The sequence below is a fragment of the Anser brachyrhynchus genome, assembly GCF_964034855.1.
Source record: "Anser brachyrhynchus genome assembly, chromosome: 3".
In the NCBI taxonomy this organism is placed as follows: domain Eukaryota; kingdom Metazoa; phylum Chordata; class Aves; order Anseriformes; family Anatidae; genus Anser; species Anser brachyrhynchus.
Genome location: NC_137696.1, coordinates 10,979,814 through 11,001,280, shown reverse-complemented (window position 1 = coordinate 11,001,280; position 21,467 = coordinate 10,979,814). Strand labels below are relative to the sequence as shown.

General features: G+C 39.3%; 1 protein-coding gene across 1 annotated transcript in view; it reads left to right on the top strand.

The window, feature by feature from the left end:
- Window positions 1-4,963: 4,963 nt before the first annotated feature.
- Window positions 4,964-21,467, top strand: part of XRN2 (5'-3' exoribonuclease 2) — a 51,263-nt gene continuing 34,759 nt past the window's right edge. The window contains 16 exon segments of the mRNA XM_080583891.1: window positions 4,964-5,121; window positions 10,208-10,335; window positions 10,418-10,529; window positions 11,727-11,838; window positions 12,914-12,972; window positions 13,051-13,140; window positions 14,062-14,134; window positions 14,238-14,288; window positions 14,602-14,759; window positions 15,175-15,249; window positions 15,343-15,476; window positions 15,565-15,622; window positions 15,708-15,815; window positions 16,869-16,913; window positions 18,112-18,243; window positions 20,073-20,188. Coding sequence (XP_080440017.1) covers window positions 5,047-5,121; window positions 10,208-10,335; window positions 10,418-10,529; window positions 11,727-11,838; window positions 12,914-12,972; window positions 13,051-13,140; window positions 14,062-14,134; window positions 14,238-14,288; window positions 14,602-14,759; window positions 15,175-15,249; window positions 15,343-15,476; window positions 15,565-15,622; window positions 15,708-15,815; window positions 16,869-16,913; window positions 18,112-18,243; window positions 20,073-20,188 — 1,526 coding nt within the window. The 5' untranslated portion in view covers window positions 4,964-5,046.

Below are 21,467 nucleotides of genomic sequence, written 5' to 3'. Positions count from 1 at the left end.
CTCCTTGTATGTATGTTTTCTCTTAATTGATAAGTTGAAGGAAAGGAAATCTGAAGGAAATCCTGGCCCATAAGATTGAGCCTACTTGTGACGTCTTTGTTCTTGGGGACCAAATGAAGATATGTCCACTGGCCCTGAGATGGTTACACAGTGCTAGTCTCAGTGTGTTTCACCTCAGAGGGTTGGGGCTGTCTTTAAAACAACTTCGTTGAGGAGGGAGCTGGGTCCATCTGTATGGATTTCTTTCTATTCCTGGAGCTGGAGCTGGCTGTCTGCAGGTCCCTGCTCACAATGAGCATCTCCTGCCCAGTGCCAGCAGACAAGGTCAAGGATGCAGCTGTATTGTGGGTAATCCTGCATGACAGAGATGAATGATGCATGACCAGAGATGAATGTCACAAGTGAGGTGTCTGTCAGTAATGATCTGGAAATCATATCCATTAGGTCAGAAAACAAACAGGCTGGCTAGCTTGACAGAATTAAACTTATTCTGAGAGTGGTCCCAGCTACTGGAAGCATGAAACGTGTCCTTGGGCAATGTTGCTGTGTGGTTATGGCCATCTTTTGGGCAGTGATGGCATCGTGTTGAGTGTATTTATTTCTCTGTGAATGTTTTCTGTCAGCTGTGAACTTAGGTCAAATTCAGATCAAGATCTAGAAGAGGCATTGACAAATGGAGAGGCAAATCTGTTTCTGTTCCTTGTCACAAATGATCCGAATGTATTTCTCTAAGTGTGTTTCTCAAGAAAACTGCCTGGACAGTAGTGTTTCATGACTACATCAGCCTTCTCTTTTTGCTGGAAGCTTTCTAGGCCACCACTGCTTGGTAGCAATACTACTGCTGACCAGCTTGGCGGCTGCTTTTGTTGCACTGTGAATGCAAAGACTATTCTCTTCTGATGCGTATATGTATTCTAATATTTTGACTACAGATCTAAATGTGGTTTTGAAAAAAGAAAGCAGGCATTCTGGGTATGCATACATATGCTACTCAGGGCTGCCTGGCATGTTTGATCTTGATCTTCTGCAACAGATCAAGAAGAAGAAATGCATAAAATGTACATTTCTAATTCAGCACATTTTGGAACAGAACAGCATTTACATGTGGCGATCCTCAGTGATTTTCTGCTTTTAGTTGCTTTGTAAAATCCATGCTGGCATTGCTGTATGGACATCACAGTAATTGGATGACTCTAGGAGCTTCATGCATTTTTAATTTTCTTCTTTTAATTCCTTTTATCTAAAATTAAGTTCATTAAACATGAGATTTTCTTTCGAATGGAGAAACCAGGGGACATATTAAAAAAAATCTGTTCATAATTATGATAAGTTCAAAAGCAAAAAACAGCACCCCAATTAAACTCTGCTGCAAAGCGGTACTGCATCTTTGAATACAGGCACCAATCTCTGGTTCTAGTCCATCAAAAACCATTTTAAAAGGGTAACAATATTCTGTTTAATAAAAAGAGCATGTAGTCTGAGCCATGCTTGAAAATATGAAATACAGGCTTGCAGAAGGCTTGAAACTGAGAAGAAAGGGTTAGTATAGATGTCTGTTGGCTTGCTTCATCTCATAGGTCCTGAGTTTGACGTTGGCAATGGTTCGGTGTTGATTATTTCAACAACTGGAAAATCAGCTGCTGGTGAGGATGGAGCAGGGTGGGTGTGTGACCAGGGCTCTTGTAGCACGAGACAGCTGCATGCAATGGCCATGTGGATCCCAGCCAGTGATACAGGTCTGCCTAGGTCAGAACTGATTGCTCTGTTTCCTGGGCAGGAGGAAGAGGAGCGCTTAGCTGGGGTGACCCTGGGACAGGGGTGACTTCACCAAAGGATTTTGTGTCCTCCTCCACTGTGCTGGGGTTTCTGTACCCATCAGATCGCAGGTAACTTTGGATTAAGGCTTCTGTGATCTCCCCTTCAGAGGCTGTTGGCAAAGAGGTGGCAGGTTAGAGGAGGCGAAGAAGAGCTGGCAGCCTCCAAGGACCACAGGAAGTCTCCTGCTTCCTGAGGCAACAATTCCCATGGGACGAGTGATGATGTAGGGTGGGCTATGCCAGGCTGCTGGAGAGGGTGAGTGGCAAAGCTCCCCACTCCTTCCTCATAGCTATGGCCAGCCTCAGTCCACTCCTAGCATCAAAGCCTTGTCAGGACAAAAACACGTTGCAGGACTGTCATGCAAATTGTCAGCAGTACTCGAGAAGGAATTCTGCAATGTAGTGGCAGTACAACCAGAAGTGTTAACGCTGTCATGCTGCTGCTCTTGGTGGACCACCAGGTAGGTTTAGGAACTTCTCAGCAGTCTTCTGGCAGCAAGCTAGAAGCTTATCTTCCTTTTTGTAGGGTCAGTATCACCCAGGAGAGTTGCAGCATAATGAATGTCTGAACCCATCATGGTAGGGCTGGTGCCTGCTTTATTGCTCCTTGGTTCTTTTTTTCTGATCAGCTGTGGTAATTCATTCCTGATGGTTCTAGCCATCTGCTAAATATAAGCTCAGCAGTGTGCCACGCCACAGACAGGCTATTGCTACATGACTTCCAGTGAATGTCAGACCAAAGTTCAGCTGGAAAAAGTCTCTCTAGCAGGCTGCACTGCAAAGTAACATTGCATCAAATCTGCAGTGCGCATCAAATCTGCAGTGCCTTTGTAGTTTTAAGCTCTTTGAATAATTCTGGGTTGTTGATGTCAGCCCACTTTAAATCTCCTTGCATGATACAAGGCGCCCATCACTAGTCCATCACTAGTCTCTGGTGCTTTCCATTGCCTTAGTCCAGCTCAGCCACAGACATGCAACCCATGACAGATGACAGATGGTTTTGGGAGTTTCTGCTAAGGCAATATCTTTCTTTCAGTATTTAAGCGATAGCAAGTTCCTCCAGAACACTTTTTTTTATTATACTCTTGTGCACAGACTCATTAGATGCAAAACATTCTGCCAGTCAACTTTATTTAGCTCCTTGACAGCTGTCATACTGTCAGCCCCAAGATGATGACATGATGCTGATGGACAGCAGGACTGTAATCAATACAGCTTGAACAGATTTACATCAGCATGCCACTCATCTATGGAAAATACTGTTACAAGAAGCGTGCTCTGTATTCGCAATGACTTAGTGCTATATCCTTTTTTGTGTGTCACATCCATACAGCTGCACAGAGCTGAGGCCAAACTTCAGCTCACGCCCACAGAAACAAGTTAGCACATAGGTGCCTCCAAAAAAAAATGCTGGATGGGTGCTGTCATCTGGTGAGGTGGCATAGTCTGTGGGGGCACTGAGGTGACGTGCAGAGCTACAATGAGTTCCTCATGATCTTTGTATGGTAGAGTCTACCCAAGCCATAGAAGTTTGGGAAGAAAAGGATCCATGTAGGAACGAGGAGAGCGTATTTGTGTGTGTGTGAACATTGACACACGTACACTGGTTGAAGCAGAAAATTCACAAGTCCTGGACAGATCTTGTTCTGCAATAACTCCTGTTTTGAGAAGGGTTAGTATGACATTTCCTTGTAGACTGATTCATTTTGACCTATGTACATTGTCTAGTGTTCACTGCAGGTCACACTGAAAATAGTTGGAGAAGGTTCCAAAAACAAGCTAAATCTTGCTGCGTGGGGGTATCTCATGCCTCAGCTCGAGAGGGCATGGTGCTCTTTGTGACTCCACACTGGCTGGGAGTTGTCCTGCTCATACAGACGTCGGCATGTTCTGTGGGAGACGGTGCTCCTGTTCTCCCCATGCTGGCCGTTGCTCAGTTTTGCTTTAGGACTTTTGCAGGATATTTTTGTTTATTCTGTTTGCTTTCCTTCCCCCAGTAAAATGTAGACTGACTTCTCGAGGAAATGTTTGTTGCAGTATCAATTTTTTTCAGAGCTTGTTTATGCAAGTAATTATGAGATAAATTATAAGATGATCGTGTTTCATTTCCATTTGCTAGTGCTGCTGTTTTGTGTGTGGTTTTTTTTTTTTTAGAGTATTATCAGAAAAACAACTGATTGCCCCTCAATACAAATAAGATGTTAATACTAAGCTTCCTTACTATATACTAAAATTCCAGAAGGAGAAACTAGGAAACTTCAATCAGGGTCGGTTTTCTAAGGAGCAGATAAAGCACAAGCTCAAGCTGATATAACAGATGTAGTGCCAATACGAAGTTACCAGAGTAATTATTAAAGTCACAGATTTTGTAAGAGGAGTGACAACAGAAAATAGCTAAGCAAGGCAAAGAATACAATATTTGGTTATTTTTTTTCTGGAAAATTAACAAGGTTCTTCTCACCAAATCAGCAGCATTGACTCAATAAGCACAGCTGAGGTTTTGTTATTTTTATTAATGACTCCTGGGCTCCTTTCCTATATCCTCCTCTGTGTCACTGCCCTCCTAATCAAATTGGTGTACAGGGACAGCATGCAGCAGATCACAAAGTTTTCTGCATGTTAATCCCTTTTAATATTTGAAGATTTAATTCCATTTCAACACCATCAAGCACCTAACTTAATAGTAGTTGCTCGTGTGGCTGCAGTGACGTGAAGGGGTTTCTTCATGCAGCAGCCCCTCAGCAGCCACCACCCTCCTGCCACGCTGCTCGGCTGAACTACACCGAGTTCACCGTGCCCGGTAGTGCTTTCCTCTATTTCTGTAGGTGAAAAAGCCTCACTTTTATTCTTAATTCCTTATAGTGGAGGCTCTCATTAAACTTGTATGCAGCCCCGCAGCATTAGCGTTGAAGGAGCAGCCCTTCCCTGACCCGTTTTTATCATCCGTCTTCTGCGTGAGCCACCCCACAGAAACGCTGGAAAACAGTTTTTGTTATTTTTTTTTCCAAGCAGTTTTTAATTTTTAATACGGTTTTCTGTCCTCCGAAGCGCACTTATCAGGCAGAGAGGGGTGCCTGTCCGCCCCCGGCCTGGCCCCGCGCCTGCGCGCGGCCGCCCCCAAGATGGCGGCCGGGGCGGCCGCCCCCATGTTGCCCCGCGGCGCTCCCCGCCCCCGGAAGCGCCGCCGCCGCCCAGCCCGTTCCGCTCCGCTGCGCTTCGGCGGGTCGCCATGGGGGTGCCGGCCTTCTTTCGCTGGCTCAGCCGCAAGTACCCCTCCATCATCGTCAGCTGCGTGGAGGAGAAGGTGCGCGGGGCCGGGGGTACGGGCCAGGGGCCGGGGCCTGCCCGCGGGGCAGCGGTCGTAGCGACCGCGGTTTGTAGTAACCGGCGGGGAGCGAGGAGCAGCGCGAGGTGCCGCGGGGCCGTGCGGGCCCCGTGAGGGCATGGGGCGAGGGAAAGCCGTGCAGGAGCGCGTCACCCGGCTCCTGGAAATTGTCTGGTCCGCCCGCGGGGCTAGGGAGTGAAAAACTGCGTGGGGAGAACGCTGCCAGCACGGCACTTAGGGGGGAATCGGAATTTTAGGTCTCTTCTAATAGGACGGTGGTTTCCTTTTGGGAGGGAAAAGACGCTATTTGTTGGTCGGGTGCTAGATCTTACTGTGCGGCAAGGTACAAAGATGACTCTAAATTTTAAAGTAGGAGCTCAGGCTCTTCCTGCTTCCCCCTTTTAGTGGGGGGCGCAGGGAAGGAAGGGTGATTTCGTCCGGGATTTGTTGAAGTCTTTTCCTCTGACCGGTGCCGTACCTGCATCACATGGAGTGAGGAGCGAGGGCCGCACTGAGGCGGGTCCTTCCCTCCTGCCTCCTCCACAGGTCTCTCAGCTGGGCCTGGAAACTTGCCCGGCTCCGTGAGGCCACCCTGTTCTCAGGAGCACGAGTTCGGTGGTCCTGGTGGTGATGCAGGCACACACAAGCCAGGAGTGAGGCATTGAGGGACCTGGGCTGTCCTTATCATCTGCACAGACTGATGCAGGATCTTACCTCGGTATACATTTGCAGCACTGTCCTACGCTATCATTGACATAGCACTTGAATACTTCACGGCTATATAATTTTTGGGTCTTTCTAATTATTTTTTTGTGAGGCTTTTCTCTCATTTACTGGTCTTTCTGTAGCCTCCTGTGCTTTTCTCTGTTGTTTTTTTTCTTTTGTTTACCTGCCAACACAAGATGTTGTGACTGCATCCAAGAGCAACACAGGTCCGTACTCTTGAGCCTGCTGCTGGGCTTATGCTGTGGCTTGCACTTTCTCACTGCATCCTGCCCTGCCCTGGGAGAGATGTGCCTCTTATCTGGGAGTTGCAGTACCATGAAGGAGATGGAAATGTGCAGGAAAAACGTGATAAACTATGTATTGATACTGTTTCTTGACTTCATATATTACCTGTTTGTCTTAAGCAAGATTTCAGTGTACCTGAGTGGCAGGCCATTAAATCGCAGTTACTGTTCAGCTCTTGTTGCAGTCAGGGTGTTCTTGCTTTTTCAGATTCAGGCAGAGAAACAGTGTCATACATTTGTATTGATGAAATGCTGCAGCTCTTCCACAGTTAAAACTGTGAGTTACTCTTTATCACCAATATGGCTTATTAGCCTGCCTTAGCACAATGTGTGAAGATGGTTTTAGCTGCAGCTGCAAGAAGTGAATTTGTGACTGGTGCACAAGTGAAGTTTGAGGAACTGCTATAAAAAAGGTGGTTTGTGTGCTGACAGGTATTGCTTAATAGATGCTTGTATGAATGCTTTCTCTGGAGTAGGCTGTTGGCAGCCACCAGTGATGGCTTTGGTCAAGTCTGGCTTTCTGTGCCATCTCAGATGTCATCCGTTCTGAGGATCCGGGCTTGGAGGGCTTGAGGAGACAGTGCTGCATGCTTGCACGTGCTGGGGAAAGTTGGTGGCAAGCGTGTAATGTAGAGTCGGACCTTTATTTAATCAGAATTGCTATGATGGCCAGGTAAAGTGAAGGTGTGTGCAAAGGTCTTTAGAGTATGTTGTTGTGTGTCCTTTTACTTCTAATAATTCAAATTGTAACAGCAAATGTTCTTTATTAAAAGAAAAGGAAAAATACGGCAAGTCTTTTGAGTCAAATAGATTGACCATAACGGAAGCATCAGACCCTGATGTCCTTATCCGTGTTGCTTTGTTCCAACTTAAGAGCATGTTGCATTTACAGCTAGGATGGCTCATGGATACCTCACATTTATTACAATTTTTTATATTCATATATGGTCATAAATTTGAGAGTTGACTACGACAACAGGGAGAAGTTGTAGTTTGTCTTACTATAGAGGAATTTAAATTTCTCACACAATGTAATCGTTTCTATGTGTGTTTTAGGATTGCTTTGAAATCTTTCTAATAATAAATTTTGTATCTCCTGGTAGCTTCTCTCTTTGAAATATTAAAAAGTTGATCCTTGTTCTCTTACCTAGCTAGATTATTCCTTTTTCTTAAATCTGATTAATCTTTTTCTTAAGCTGAGCAGGAAGAATAAGAGGAAGATCTTGAAGATAATATAAAATCCAGGAGATTCTTAATCAAATTCATTCAAATTCATTCAAGCTGCAACTAAAGTATCATATTTGAAGATCTATTTTCAGTCATTTCAAAAGCAGCTGTAGATTAAAAGTGAACAGTTTAGTTATATCCCAGGAGATATCACTCCCAGATACTTAAGTCTGTTGCATTAAAAAGCTGATCGGTTTTGAGCATGTAGTGGCAAAGTTGCTGACATAACAGTATGCAGATGAAAACTGAATGACTTTCGAAGCCATCTAAAAGAGATCAGACTTATTTTGCTTTACCTTCAAGACTGAAAATAGGATCTGTGGAGAGGGCAATTTTATTTTCCATATCACATAGTTGTAAGCCTGTGATATCTTCTGAGTCATAGTTAGCTTTAGCAAGAGGTTTGATGAAAAATCAAGTAGAACACAAGACAAGCTGCTTGTCCTGTTATCTGATATAAGCGAGAATGAATGCTCTTCTTTTAGAGCTGTAGGTCTCGGTTCCCCAGAGTGACTTTACAAAAGCCATAAGCTACGGTATAGTGTTTCCACTTGACAAGTAGTTTCTACTCAAGCCAAGGGTGTTTTTGTGTTTTAAGAAGTTCAGTAACACGGTAACACGATTTTTTTGAATTCTGAAGGATCCAAACAGTGGTCAAGATTTCATCTGTTAGAATTTGACTAATTCGAATGAATGGTAGAAGACAGATGTGAATTAGCAGGAACTTTGTATGTCTTAAAAATGAAATAGAGGTACTTAGTGTTCTGTTATTTAAAATTAGCAAAATTGCACTGGAAATGTTGCATACTCCTACAACTACGAAAAATGTAAATGCTGAATAAAGACTTATTTGGCTTTGGAGGTTTGACTTTTGCCTTTTAAGACTGGAATAAGTTCACCTAGTTCTGCTACTCTAAGCAGGGAGGCTGTAAGAAAACTGGTGCTATGGCCTGCAGGTTTTAGCTTCTAAATGCAATGGTTGGAGCTCCCTCCTAGAGATGTGGGGAGCTCAGTTCTATTAGAAGAGCAGCAAGTCTGCGGGTGGGAGTTCAGAGGAAGTGCTTGATGCTTGCCCATCAGCTGTCGATGGGTTTCATGTCAATGGGAGAACCAGGCGTATGGCATTTTTCCTCATGGCCTCATGTAGTTCTCTGATCGTAGCCTTGACATAAAAACAGACACTATGAAATGCGAGCTGTTCAAGAGTACTCTGCATTCCAACTTTGTCGTACTTTATAACCTTTTCCAAACATGACTTCTTTAAAAACGCATTTGACTTTATCTTGGTCACTCACCTCTCTTCCCTCCCTGATGTTACTGGTGTTTAGTCTGGTGGTTTATACGTTCTGCTGTAGTGCTATGAAAAGGACAATGCAGAATTGCTCATAATTGCTGTGAGTGTTGCTAACTGCCTATTGACAAACAAAAACAAACAAAAAAAGTGTGGCGAGGAATCAAAATTGAACGTGATTGCTAATCCACCATGAAGAGAGGAGCTGGATCTCACCCGTGTTTCCAAGCTGATTGTTTTGACTCCTTGAGAGAAGGGGATGAGTGCTCATGTAGGTATTATAGGTGCCGGTGTTGATGTCTGCCCACGGCTGGTTACAGAGACTGTTCTCTTTACCGAGACAGTTGCTTTTTGTTGGCATGCCAGCATGAATAAAATAAACTGGTATTATGTTGACCCCGCCTCTCCTTGAGTAGTGGGATTATTTATTACTTCCTGGGTGTTCAGCTGAGATTCATTTTCTCTGTAGTTGTGGACTTACCACGCTTAGCTTCTTGCAAGCATTCAGGAACACTGAATAATTCCCAGAACATAGATGGCTGTAGGTGTTATCATTTAGCACTGAGTTTGATGTTTGGCACGTAGCAGCCTCATAGTAGAAAATGCATAAAGAAAAGAGAATGACATAATGACATAAAGAAAGAGAAGTATTAGAGCTGAAAGTTGACCCACTTTCAGAAGTGGGAAGTAAGGGCTGGGATTTATTTAGCATTTCAAATATATCCATGGACCAACTCAGAGTCAGGAGTTCAGAGGTTTAAGCACTTCAGTGCATTTGATAGCCAACAGGAAAAGTAATACGTATATATCCCAAACGACAACTTTTGTCTGCTGGGATCTCCTTTCTCTGTATAGCAGACTCTGGGGGGAAAAAAATGTTCTTTTCTTTTGCTCATCAGGATGTACTGATATACTGTTACTTGGATAAGCTTGTCATGTCATCTGCTTCACTCCAGTATGCGGACACCATAGGTGAATTGCTTTGGCTGCCTCCCCCTCCCCAGTTGTGTATGTGAATTAAATGTTGGATTGCAGTGAGGAAAGACAACGGTACGAGTTTGTTTATGTGTGTCCATCTGGAAAATTAAGTGTTAAAAGTAAGAAGATTTTTGACATTTGTTGTCACATTAAATTTAGAGCATTATATTAGGAACTTTGAAATCCCTTTACTACATTTTGAGGGAGTCTGTATGGTCCTGGTGATAAAAAGAATTGTTTTCCTGGAAAATGCAAGGTGTGGAAACTTATTGAAACAATATTTACAATACATGCCAATCAATAGGTATGAGCCAGCTCTGCTGTAAGTCATCGTAATACCTTCAGGTCGTGCTAGTTTATAAAGGTCTTAAAACAAAATTGCTTTAATACTATAAGCGTGATACTCCAGGTAATTATCTTGTGGGTAGTTTGTTGCTGTCTTTTTCTACTCCCCCTGAAGTAATCAGCTCCTGCGTGTTTGTACATTAGTGCTTCTGTTGGTTATTTTTGCAACTTCCATAATTGAGTACTAAAATAATTGTTTCATCTGCTTTCACAGGCAAAAGAATGCAATGGTGTCAAGGCTTCAGTCGATACAAGCAAGCCTAACCCTAATGAGGTGGAGTTTGATAATCTATATTTAGACATGAATGGTATAATTCACCCTTGTACACATCCAGAAGACAAGTAAGGCAGTTTTTTGTATCTATCTGTAAATAGGAATTATTCATAGCATTTCACATGTTAAATGAAATATTCTATGTTTCAGGCCAGCACCTAAAAATGAAGATGAAATGATGGTTGCGATTTTTGAGTATATTGACAGGATATTCAACATTGTACGACCAAGACGACTTCTCTACATGGCTATAGACGGAGTAGTAAGTATTGATATATATATATAGTTCCTGGTAACAGCTGTTGGCAGCGTTAGGATCGATGACATCTGCTCTTATAAGATCCTTTATGAAATAGTTTTCTAAAATAAAAAACTATAAGTAAAACGTACTGTTAATTAGATTTTGGTGAGGGTATTTAAAACCATTTTTGAGTTTTGTTGTCCATGGGGTTACCTAGGCTAACTGATGTAGTCTATTGCAATTTGAACTTTGCTTCTACAAAGCAGAAAAATTCCGTAAGACAGTAACATTGCAACTATTTCTTATCTTCCTCCATTCTATGGCTTTAGTAATGATTTATGCAACAGTCTGGGAAAGACCAGAAAACCATTTAAGCACATGCACTTAAAACAGCCAGTGACTTAATCATGCTGTGGAACGTTTCACAGGCTAGCTTTAGCAGGACATTTGAGACTGTCTTTTTCCATACCTTATCCCTATCCCACCTGGCGTATCAGTTGGTCTGATGAAAGATACCACCTTTCCGTAAAACCTTCACTTTACTGAATTTATCTCTATCCAGACTGTGTTGTCTCAGTGAGAGACACCAAAATAGCCTAGCAGACTTCTGGTAGGTCTGCTAAGCTTTGGCTGTTTGTCTAGGCTTTGCAGTTTCTCCAAGGTAAGATGAGCATTATTAAATAGAAAGATTTTTACTTGCATTCAAATGCAGGGATTCCTGAGATATTTGTCTCTATAAAAGTAATCCAAGCTAAATGTTGGTGTATCCTTTTAAAAACCCCAACATACCTGCCTTAAGTAATAACTAAGTACTGTCTGCTCTAGTCTTTCTATTTGCAAAAGAGTTATGAATACAATTTTAGGAATTTCTTTTTGGAAAAAGGGTTATGTAATAGATAATTATTTTCAGATACACGGCCCTGCAAGTTTAATTTATTTTGCGAAGGAATCTTTGAATCCTTGAGCACTGTGCATTTCTGAGACGGTGGTAAGAGATGTGCATGCTGCTGGGTTTCCTCACTTAGAAACTGAAGAAATGTATTGAAAAAAATTGCCCAGCCCCCTGTCCTGCCATATGAGTGTTACTAGTGGTTACAGGGGAGTGAGAGAACAGAATCCCAGTTTCAAAAGACTTGTCTTAAAAACCAGAAACAGCCAGCAGATAGAAAATAATTGTCTAGATGCAATAACTGAACCAAGCATTGTGGTACCTGTTAGGCTCCTCGTGCAAAAATGAATCAACAGCGGTCAAGAAGATTCAGAGCATCAAAGGAGGGCATGGAAGCTGCTGAAGAGAAGCAAAAAATACGACAAGAAATTCTGTCAAAAGGTAAAGCTGTGACCATATCTGATGTTTTTCATGTTTTTTGGTTTTGGGTGCTTCAGTAAAGGTTAGAAAAGAGTTGTCTTGGTCCCTGGATATTTATCTGTGCCTTACTAGAAGAAGGAGGGTATAGTAAACCTATGGAAGGATGGATCTGTTCTTTTCCAAAGTTAAGATCCAAGGTAAAAGAAGAGCGATGTCTTGTTTTTCTGTCCCCCTGCCTGAAATAGATTTGTGTTGAGTGTTTTTAATTCCTTTAGGGAAAAAAGAATGAACAGAAGAACAGGGATAAATGTAGTAGTGGGACGCTAAGCAAAACTCTTAATGGAAGGAAATCGTAGGGCTTAACAAAAAGAGTCGCAGCTTAAAAGTAGGGATCATGTGAAAATAGTACGGCACAGGAATAATGAATGAACGGCAAGCAAGCATAGTTACTTGTTAGAGTGGAAACTGAACTCAACAAGGGAACAAAGCACAACTTAAGAGTGACAGTAGCATGACTTGAATGAAAGCAGTGTGTGTAACTGAAACATGCCAGTTGGGATGGAGAAATTAATTCAGGTGACTGTGTAGGAGGAATGAATGTGGTATTCCAAGTGAGAGGGCCATTGTGTAACCTAAGTTAGAAATAAAAAACGGAGGACAAAGACTTTTAACACTTTTTCCTGTAGCATTTCTAGACTACGAAGACACTTTATGAAGCTCAGAGATGAGAGAAGTTGGTGTAACCCTGTTTGGGACCCCAAGTGAATAGATAGTGGAAACATAGGGGAGAATAAGTAAGAAAATTTCCTAATGTTTTATCTCGTTTAGCAAGTTTAGTTTCTTTGTGACTTCTTTCACGATCTTCACTGGAATAGGTAGTGAAATCACTTCTCTGAAGCAACAAGCAACATTTGTACATGTACTAGTAGCTTATTTTAAGATGAAGATAATGTAATTGTAAGAGCTGTTTTGAAACAAAGTGATTTTTCACTAAGTGTTAATTGTTATCAGGGAAGCCTTCAGGGTTTTTACAGAAGTAAACCAATATGGAACACTCAAAACATTTTGGCATGATAAAATGTCTTTATTGCTCTAGGTGGCATTCTTCCTCCAGAAGAAGTGAAAGAAAGATTTGACAGCAACTGTATTACCCCCGTAAGTAATCTTGCACTTAACCAGCAATTGCCAGTGTCTGGATGATGGCTTAATTTATTTTCTTCCGTCACATTTTAGGGAACTGAGTTTATGGACAATCTTGCTAAATGTCTCCGCTATTACATTGCTGACCGTTTGAACAGTGACCCGGGGTGGAAAAATTTGACAGTAAGTTTCACAATTTCATACTTAAGGAACATTTAGGTGATCTATCAGGCTATGTTGGGATATGATTGAAGAGTATAAATTTAACAGATTTATCTCATCTTCTGGCACCATTGTTATTAATAATGGGCAAACTTGCACGTTTTGCTGGACTTCAGATATGCGTTTCACCCTAATAATACAATCTAAAAGCACCATTTGTTTTGATTTCAGTTAAGAGCAATGAAAAGATTTGATATGGGGAGCTACAATTTGATGTAATGGGAGACAGTGTTTTAGGAATACTTTGTCATCTTGGGGAAAAGTGTCAAGATCCACCATATATGTATTCTTTTCGCTATTTATTTTTAACTTGTTTGCTACCTCAGACTACATTTTCCCTATTATTCTAACGACAGACAACAGTAGATGATCAACTTTCATGCTTTCTGGACTTTGAGATTCTCCTCTCTAGTTCCTCAACAACTCCACCCACATCGAGTTCTGTTTCTGACAACAACCCTGTGTTTGCTGCTTTGTACAAGAGGACAGAATAGTTAGATTCAGATGCAGTGGTCTCTTATTTTCCATAAGTTGACTGTAAAAGTGGTGTAATTAGAGAACAGTTGACTTAATTCTTTCCATCAGACATGAGGTTTGAAAACCCTAATGTCTATTTCAATTGCCTTAATAATATATCAGGAAGCTAATGATGTGATAATTTCAGTGGTATTTGAATCAACTTGTCAGCTTCATCCTAGAATTAGTAGAGGAAATGAAGGTCTATTCATTCAAACTCTTTAAATAACTTATTTTTATGTCATAATATTCTAGTATCAGATTAAGATTTCAGATATTTGTAAGTCAGATTCAGTATAAAAACTACATAGTTTTTTTTAACTGTGGCAGCATAAATTGTTTACCTAATCTGTAAATCTTCCACAGGTAATTTTGTCTGATGCTAGTGCTCCTGGTGAAGGAGAACATAAAATCATGGATTATATTAGAAGACAAAGAGGTAAACTTGAAATAAATGTGATAGTTTTGTTTTAAACTAAGGTATTGTTACTAATTTGTCTTACATGACTTTGGTTTGCTAAATGTAATTTTCTTTTGTATAGCTCAACCAAACCATGACCCGAATACTCATCATTGTCTGTGTGGGGCTGATGGTGAGTTCTTGGCTAGCAATGTCTTATTATCAAGAAACAGCATAAAAAAGTTTAATGAGTTGGTCTGTAGTGTCTAGGCTTTCATTTGTATTTGTGTACATAATCTAATTCATCTGTTAGTTTTTGAAAACTGTCTAATACTTGGGGAAAGATCTAGCACTGTCCATGAGACTGAAGGGTCAACTTTCGCTTAGTTGTATTTGTGTTCACACTTGCTTAAATTAGAATGTACTTGACTTTAAGCTTTTTCTTTTTCAAAAGAGCTAAACTGTTTATCCTTCATTGTACTTTATTCTTCTCTTTTGATTGGTAGCTGACCTAATTATGCTCGGTTTAGCTACACATGAACCAAATTTCACCATAATTAGGGAAGAGTTTAAACCAAATAAACCCAAGCCATGTGCTCTTTGTAACCAGATGGGTCACGAGGTTAAGGATTGTCAAGGTTTGCCTAGAGAAAAACAAGGCAAGGTAAGAATTTTGATATTTCTAGAAATTCTTCTAATTTGTAAGCAAATTTATTTGTTGAGATCCTCAAGTTATTCTTGCTGTCAATTTTGCAATTTGTCAATACAAATTATGTTACTGGAATTACCTGGCTTTCCTTTTATATTAATAAATAAAAATTGTAGTTCTGTAGCCTGTAAATACTATGTGGAACTTAACTTCCTCACTTGTATTGGTTTGCTTTCTTTTTCCTACTGGTGAGAGAAAACAATCAGTCACTTAACAGATACACAAAGTATCAAGATACATTCTTGCATAAGAACTTGAGAACCTGTGCTTATCTATCTCTTTAAGTTCCTTTCAAAGTAAACTGTAAAATTGAGCTAGATAAACGTTAAAGTGAGCTTGGATGTAATGCAACTTTTGCCTTTTACTGTAGCATGATCAGTTTGCAGACAGTCTTCCTACTTCTGAACAAGAATTTATCTTCATCCGATTATGTGTTTTGCGAGAGGTATGTTGACGCAGTTACAACATCTGTTTTGTATAAATAATATTTTTAAACTCTCTGCACAAAACTTTCTGATGTCTTTTGTGTGTGTTGCAGTATTTAGAAAGAGAACTCACTATGGCCAGCTTGCCTTTCACCTTTGATTTTGAAAGAAGTGTTGACGACTGGGTCTTCATGTGCTTTTTTGTTGGAAATGACTTTCTTCCTCATCTGCCATCTTTAGAGATCAGGTATACACAAATGTGTTTTACTCTCCTGTAAGTATAGGTACTGTGGTTTTAAATGTCAAGTCTCATGCTTTTATTTGTTTGTTTTTAGGGAGGGAGCAATTGATCGCTTGGTTAACATATATAAAAATGTGGTGCACAAAACTGGGGTAATTTTTTTCTTTTTTTAAAATATCTGGGTGCTTACTACAAAAATCATTTTGATTTTTAATCATTTTATTTTGTATTTTGCAGGGCTACCTCACAGAAAGTGGTTTTGTTAACCTGCAGCGAGTCCAGATGATCATGTTAGCTGTTGGAGAAGTAGAAGATAGCATTTTCAAAAAGAGAAAAGATGACGATGTAATTTTCTTGTTACATTCTAAGAGGTGTTTTTTTTTTTCATGACTTGTGTTAGACTGTGACATTCCTCTAATAGAATATGAAAAAAAGAATGTTATCTCTAGTGACTTCATCTGTATTTGAAAATGAGTCAAGTGCTTCCAGTTGATTTATTTTTCCTGGACTGCAGGGGCTGTTTTTCTGGTTGCTATCCCAAGCAACAGCAAAATGAAAGCTGTACGTGAGTTCTGTTGCTGTCTGGAACTTCTTGAATAGCTGCTGCGAAAACTAAACAAGGAATTATTCTGTACTTTGCTGCAACCTGTGGAAGAGCAAGCAACGAGCAGGGGTGGAGTACTAAATAATAGTTCAAAGTGCATTCTTGCCTTGCAGCACCTCCTGCCATTTTAAATGTGTTCAGAAATTATTGTTCTTTTGGTCTGCCTCTGCAAACTGTCCGTGCAGTTTTTGGCACGTGTATTTTGACTGCATTGTATTCATTAAGCACAGGATAAAGAAAATTGTCTTTACTATCCAGTCAAAAAATGGTCTGCCAGTGCTGGCAAAATGTTTTATTTATAATCGCCCCAGTCTATGCTTCTCTTGAAATAAAAATGCTGATTTGTTGTTCAAGTTCTCAGTATCTTTGGTTCAAGATCTTCCCTTGTGCCTCATCTTTTCCCATTTCTAGGACTTTGTCTCTTGTTTGTTTTTTTTGGCAACTGTTCAAGTCCAGACAAGGAGCTTATGTATGTGTTATCACTTACAGTCCTTTGATACTTTCATGTCACCTTGAACTTAGTCTAGTACCTAAGCATAGTAGGTGATGTATGTAAGTCATAACCAAAATTATGGGGCTTTGAATAAGCAGCTACTCTTCACCTTTTTCTGTAGGTTTTCAGTGTAAGGTAGAAGTTTCTAGCCCACTTCCATTGGATTTACAGATAAAAGAACTGATCTCTATCTTATTCAGAACATTACTTAAACTTTATGGTCTTTTTGTTGGTAAAGGATTATAGTATCTTTCCAAGAAATTTGTATGTTTGACATTATTTCTCTTTATTCTTTACATAGGATAACTTCAAAAGACGGCAAAAAGAAAAAAAGAAAAGAATGAAGGTAAATTGATTTCTTTCACAATGCAAAAGCTCTAGCAAGAATTAAAATATGTACTGTGGCTTTCAGAAAATATACTGAAGCTGCAGCTGTAATCATGGCATTTTCTGGACTGTGTGTAAACTAATTTTTAGTTGTTTTTTTGTGGCTTTTTGCAAACTGGGGCTTTGAAGGAACTGTGTATTATAGGCTTCTTAAGGGGATGGAAGGAGAGAGCTGAATATGCTGGCTGATACCTGTATGTTTTGTCCTTCAAGTGTACACAATTATGCACTTTCATGATGACTTAGTAATGCTTCAACGTGAACACTGTACAAGAATTGCTTTTCCATGTTTTGATAGAAGTCTTCTCAGCAACTGTATTGCTTAGGCAGATAGAGTGTAGCATAGGAGTTTAGATTTAAATATGTATACCCGTTTGTGTTAAATTGATTTGTTTGGTTAAAGACAGATTTCTAACAAAAAAAAAAAAAAAAAAGAAAAAAAGGCTTACTCCAAACTTATAGTTACCCATTCTGCCTGCAAGTAAGTCAGTGTTGCCAAATATCTCATAAATGTAATAGAGAAGCATTAGCTGTTGTTGGAACATTTGCCCTTTCTGATCCATGTAAGCTGAATTCTTTAAAATTGTTATTGGAAAGATACTGAGTTTTCTTTTATTCATGAAGTGTTCTGATAGTTTTAAAATGGGTTATGGTATGTTTGGTTCAACATAGGTTTGCTCTTGGTTAGGATATTCATATAAGTGCAGCTTCCAAAATTTTCAAGGTGCATGATATGCCTACTCAGAGGACTATACATATTCTGTATTTATTTTTTAAGTTAGGTATTTTCATATTATCCCTGTTAGAATGAGAGAGGTTATGCACTTTGCATACAAGGAGTACGATGTTCCTAGTAAGCCAGATGAAATCTCACTTCCCCAAAAAACTGCCTTTCAGCCCAGCTAGAACATTAGCAACAAGTGGTTTTTTTTCTTTTTTTTTTTCTTTATGAAAGAGATTAATAAATGACAGGAATGTGAGGGTCTCACGTGTCATTTTATGTCTGGCTAGGATTGTTAAACGTAACTAATTTAAACTGAACTGAGAGAAACGTGCTTGTTTATATAAAGTACTAACCTGAAAATTCTGAGACATGGCCATATTGCTGTGGAGATGACATTTCTTTTTCAGTATACCAGTATGTATTTGTTTTTTAGAGGGATCATCCTTCTTTTATTCCCGGTGGTCAGTTTTCCCCTCAAGCTCTGGGAAATCGATCCAGTCCTCAAGCAATCAGTAACCCTAGACAAGCTGCCTATGAGATGAGAATGCATGACAGACAGAATTCTGTAAGTAGAATTTTAAAGGTATTTATAAATAAAAAGGAAAATAATCACATCCTGTGTAATTCTGGACAACGTTTTCTCTAACCTGTCAGGTCTTCTTGAAAAGCGGACCAAGAAATATGTATTTTTCAGAGAAATGGCTTTTAATACTCGGTCGTTGTGAGACTACTTAAATAAAATTGTGTTCTTTATTTTAATGTTTGAAATAGCATTGCTCATTAAGTAGTTAAGGGAATGCAGGTATGGGATGAATGCATCTGAATCAAATATGGTGACTACTCACTAAACCCCTTTGGCATTTGTGGAGTCAAACCTTCTGAGAATATAGTTTTACAAGCTTCCTCAGTAGTTTTGTGCAAGACACAAACTGATTCCCTGAGCTGGAGATGTTCTTTTAATACATATATTTTCTGTTTACTGCTTTTGGAATTTGTGACATCTCTGCACTCTGACCTGTTTGGTTATTACTTTTCTGTGGGGACTTCCTGTCTCTCAGTACTGTGAAGAAATAGTAAAACAGGCTGAGAATTATTGAGGTATAGCTTGAAGCTGTTCTTTCACGTCCAGACTTGCATGCTTGAGAGGGCGTATGTGAAATGCACATAGAATGTATGCATTTTGTTTGTTTCAGTGATCAATGTGTGTATAAAGAACTTGTTTTAATCAGGAAACTGAAAGACCAGTATGTATGAAAAATGATGCAAGCTGCCATTTACCAGTGCGTGCACAAAATACGGTATCATTCCCCACCACGACTTTTCCCCTAAGCTGTATGTCTCCGTTATATTTCAATAAGTTCTCAGAATTTCTAGTATAATTTCAGTATCTTTTTTTTTAGCAAGAGCTTTAAACAAAAAATCAGTCTTTAATAATAAACATCTGTCTCCCAGATCACTTTTAAAGAGTACGTGTATGTTTGCGTAGGTAATACCTAATTTCTAATACCTTGGAAAGGTATTAGAAAGCGATGGGTAACTGGAAATAAGTTCAGTGTTCTGTTAGCAGTCTTAATTGTCATATTGTTATTAAAGTTAACATTCTTTCTGTTCATAATTTTTCATTGAAACACTGAGCGTATTTCTGAGTAATGGTTCTTTTCATCGTGAAGATTTACTTTCTGTCTTTAAAGTCTGAATAAATATAATTTGCTTTATTTAAAATATAGTTTCTGCTATTCTTCCCTTTTAATCTTGAAACTTTTGCACATGGGTTAACCAAATCAGTTCTTTTATGGAATCTATGTACTTGTTGAGGTTTTGTTTAAAATGCCAATTCTTATTTTATTGCAGCTATTTATCTTCACTTTGTAGAACCGAAAATGGCAGACTTTTTTTTAAGACTATCATATTAAAATACATAAATTTGAAAGGAGTTCAAAGGATCAGTTGTGAGAAAACAGTATTTCTGCCAGTTTTGAATTACAAGCAGTATTTGTATGGAACTCTGCATATGCATTTTTCACTGTCACTGTAAAATGAAGTTGTAACATGAGCTGTAGGACTAAACACAACAGTTGTATTCCAAAATTGGAATGTATCAGTGGCATGTCTTATCATTTTCCAGTCTTGTTTCATCTTTTTCTTTCTAAAATACAATGAACTTTTTGGCTGTATAAATCAGTGTCTGCCTTCTAATAGGAAGATGTGTTCTTTTCTTTTGCTGCTTGACTTCATAGCTTAAGGATTGTGTAGATTTTGCCTTGATTTTTTGGGGAACTAAAATAATGAGTGTGATTTTTCTTTTATCACATAGCTGTTAATTTTAACTTGAATTTAAAATGTCTAATAAATCCTTTCCCCCCCTCTATTTATTTGTAATAATTATGACCCTAGACAACTTCATCTCCAAATACCAGTCTCAATTCTGATGGCTCCCCATCCCCGGCAGGAGGAATTAAGCGAAAAGCTGAAGATAGTGACAGTGAACCTGAGCCAGAGGATAATATCAGGTGAAGCCATTTTTTGTAGCACTTTGTTAGCAAATTGCTGAAATAGATGCAGTCTAATTAATGCCATTTAGCTTAGAGCAGCAGTGCCTTCAGATGCTTTTCTATGATCTTTTTATCCACCGGTAATTAATGTGGAGGGTTAGAATATTCAGTAAATTCCAGTGAGATGTGTAAGCTATAGCTGTTAAATCTAAGTATCTAGATTAGTATGCGCGCAGGTTTTCATCCTGCAAGCCACTACTCCCTTTGAGACCATGCGCTAGATTGGCTAGACATCCACTGTTCAGCTTTGATTATGTGAGCTGAATGCCTCTGTTTTGCAGTTGAATTTTTGAACTGTTTAACCCATAAAATTCAGTTGCACTTGCATGTGCAGCATTATTTATTTTGGCTATCACAATAGGTTTTCCTCCATCTTTGATTAGTAGCAGGCTCATTTTTGGCTGCAATAAATTTTTAAATATTATTCCCTAGATGATTAAAGGATAGGAATTTGAATAGAATTAACTGACAGTGAATTACCAGTGAGTGTAAATTTATCAAAGGTTTAAATCAGGCTATTACCCTTTAAGTCAAGGGTGAAGACCTTATAATTTTTGTTGAAGTTACTGTCCTGATAAATGCAACCAGTGGGTTTTTGTATTCTGTGGAGCCAGGGGACATATTTAGTCATGAGAAAAGGAAAAGGGTTACTTCATTGTGAAGTACTGATCACTAGTGTACTGTAGTGTTGTCATGACATTTGTTGCATCTAGCCAATTCGATCTTCCAGGAAGATACTCTGGCTGTCATTCCTATTTTATTTATTATATATGCAGGTCTGAATGAATTGGTTTTGTCATTGTGTTTTCTATATTGATCAAGCAAAATTTATGCCTAATATCAGAATAAATGTTAGTGTTGTGTTTTGCATTTGAATTTTAGCAGAGATGCTAAAAGAAGCGTTAAGTGTCTTATTTGTTCGTTTTAAAGCAACTAGCATGAATGAATCATGGTGATTTATAAGTAGCAAAATTTTTCACAAAGGTGGTACTGACAAGCCAGTGGATATGCTACATTTAACGGCAATTTTTTAGCTCTGCTATAGCTCAGAATATTTATTCAGATCCTGTTCTGATTGAAAAATACTTATTTGATTTTCATTGTATTGGGAAATGATGAATAAATGTATTTTCTTAGACTTTTAAAAGTGTGATTTCTATCAAGTTGTATTTAGACGAGGGTGGAAATAGATTTAAAATAGTTGTTTTCAGATTACTAAGTAAAAATGAATGCATAA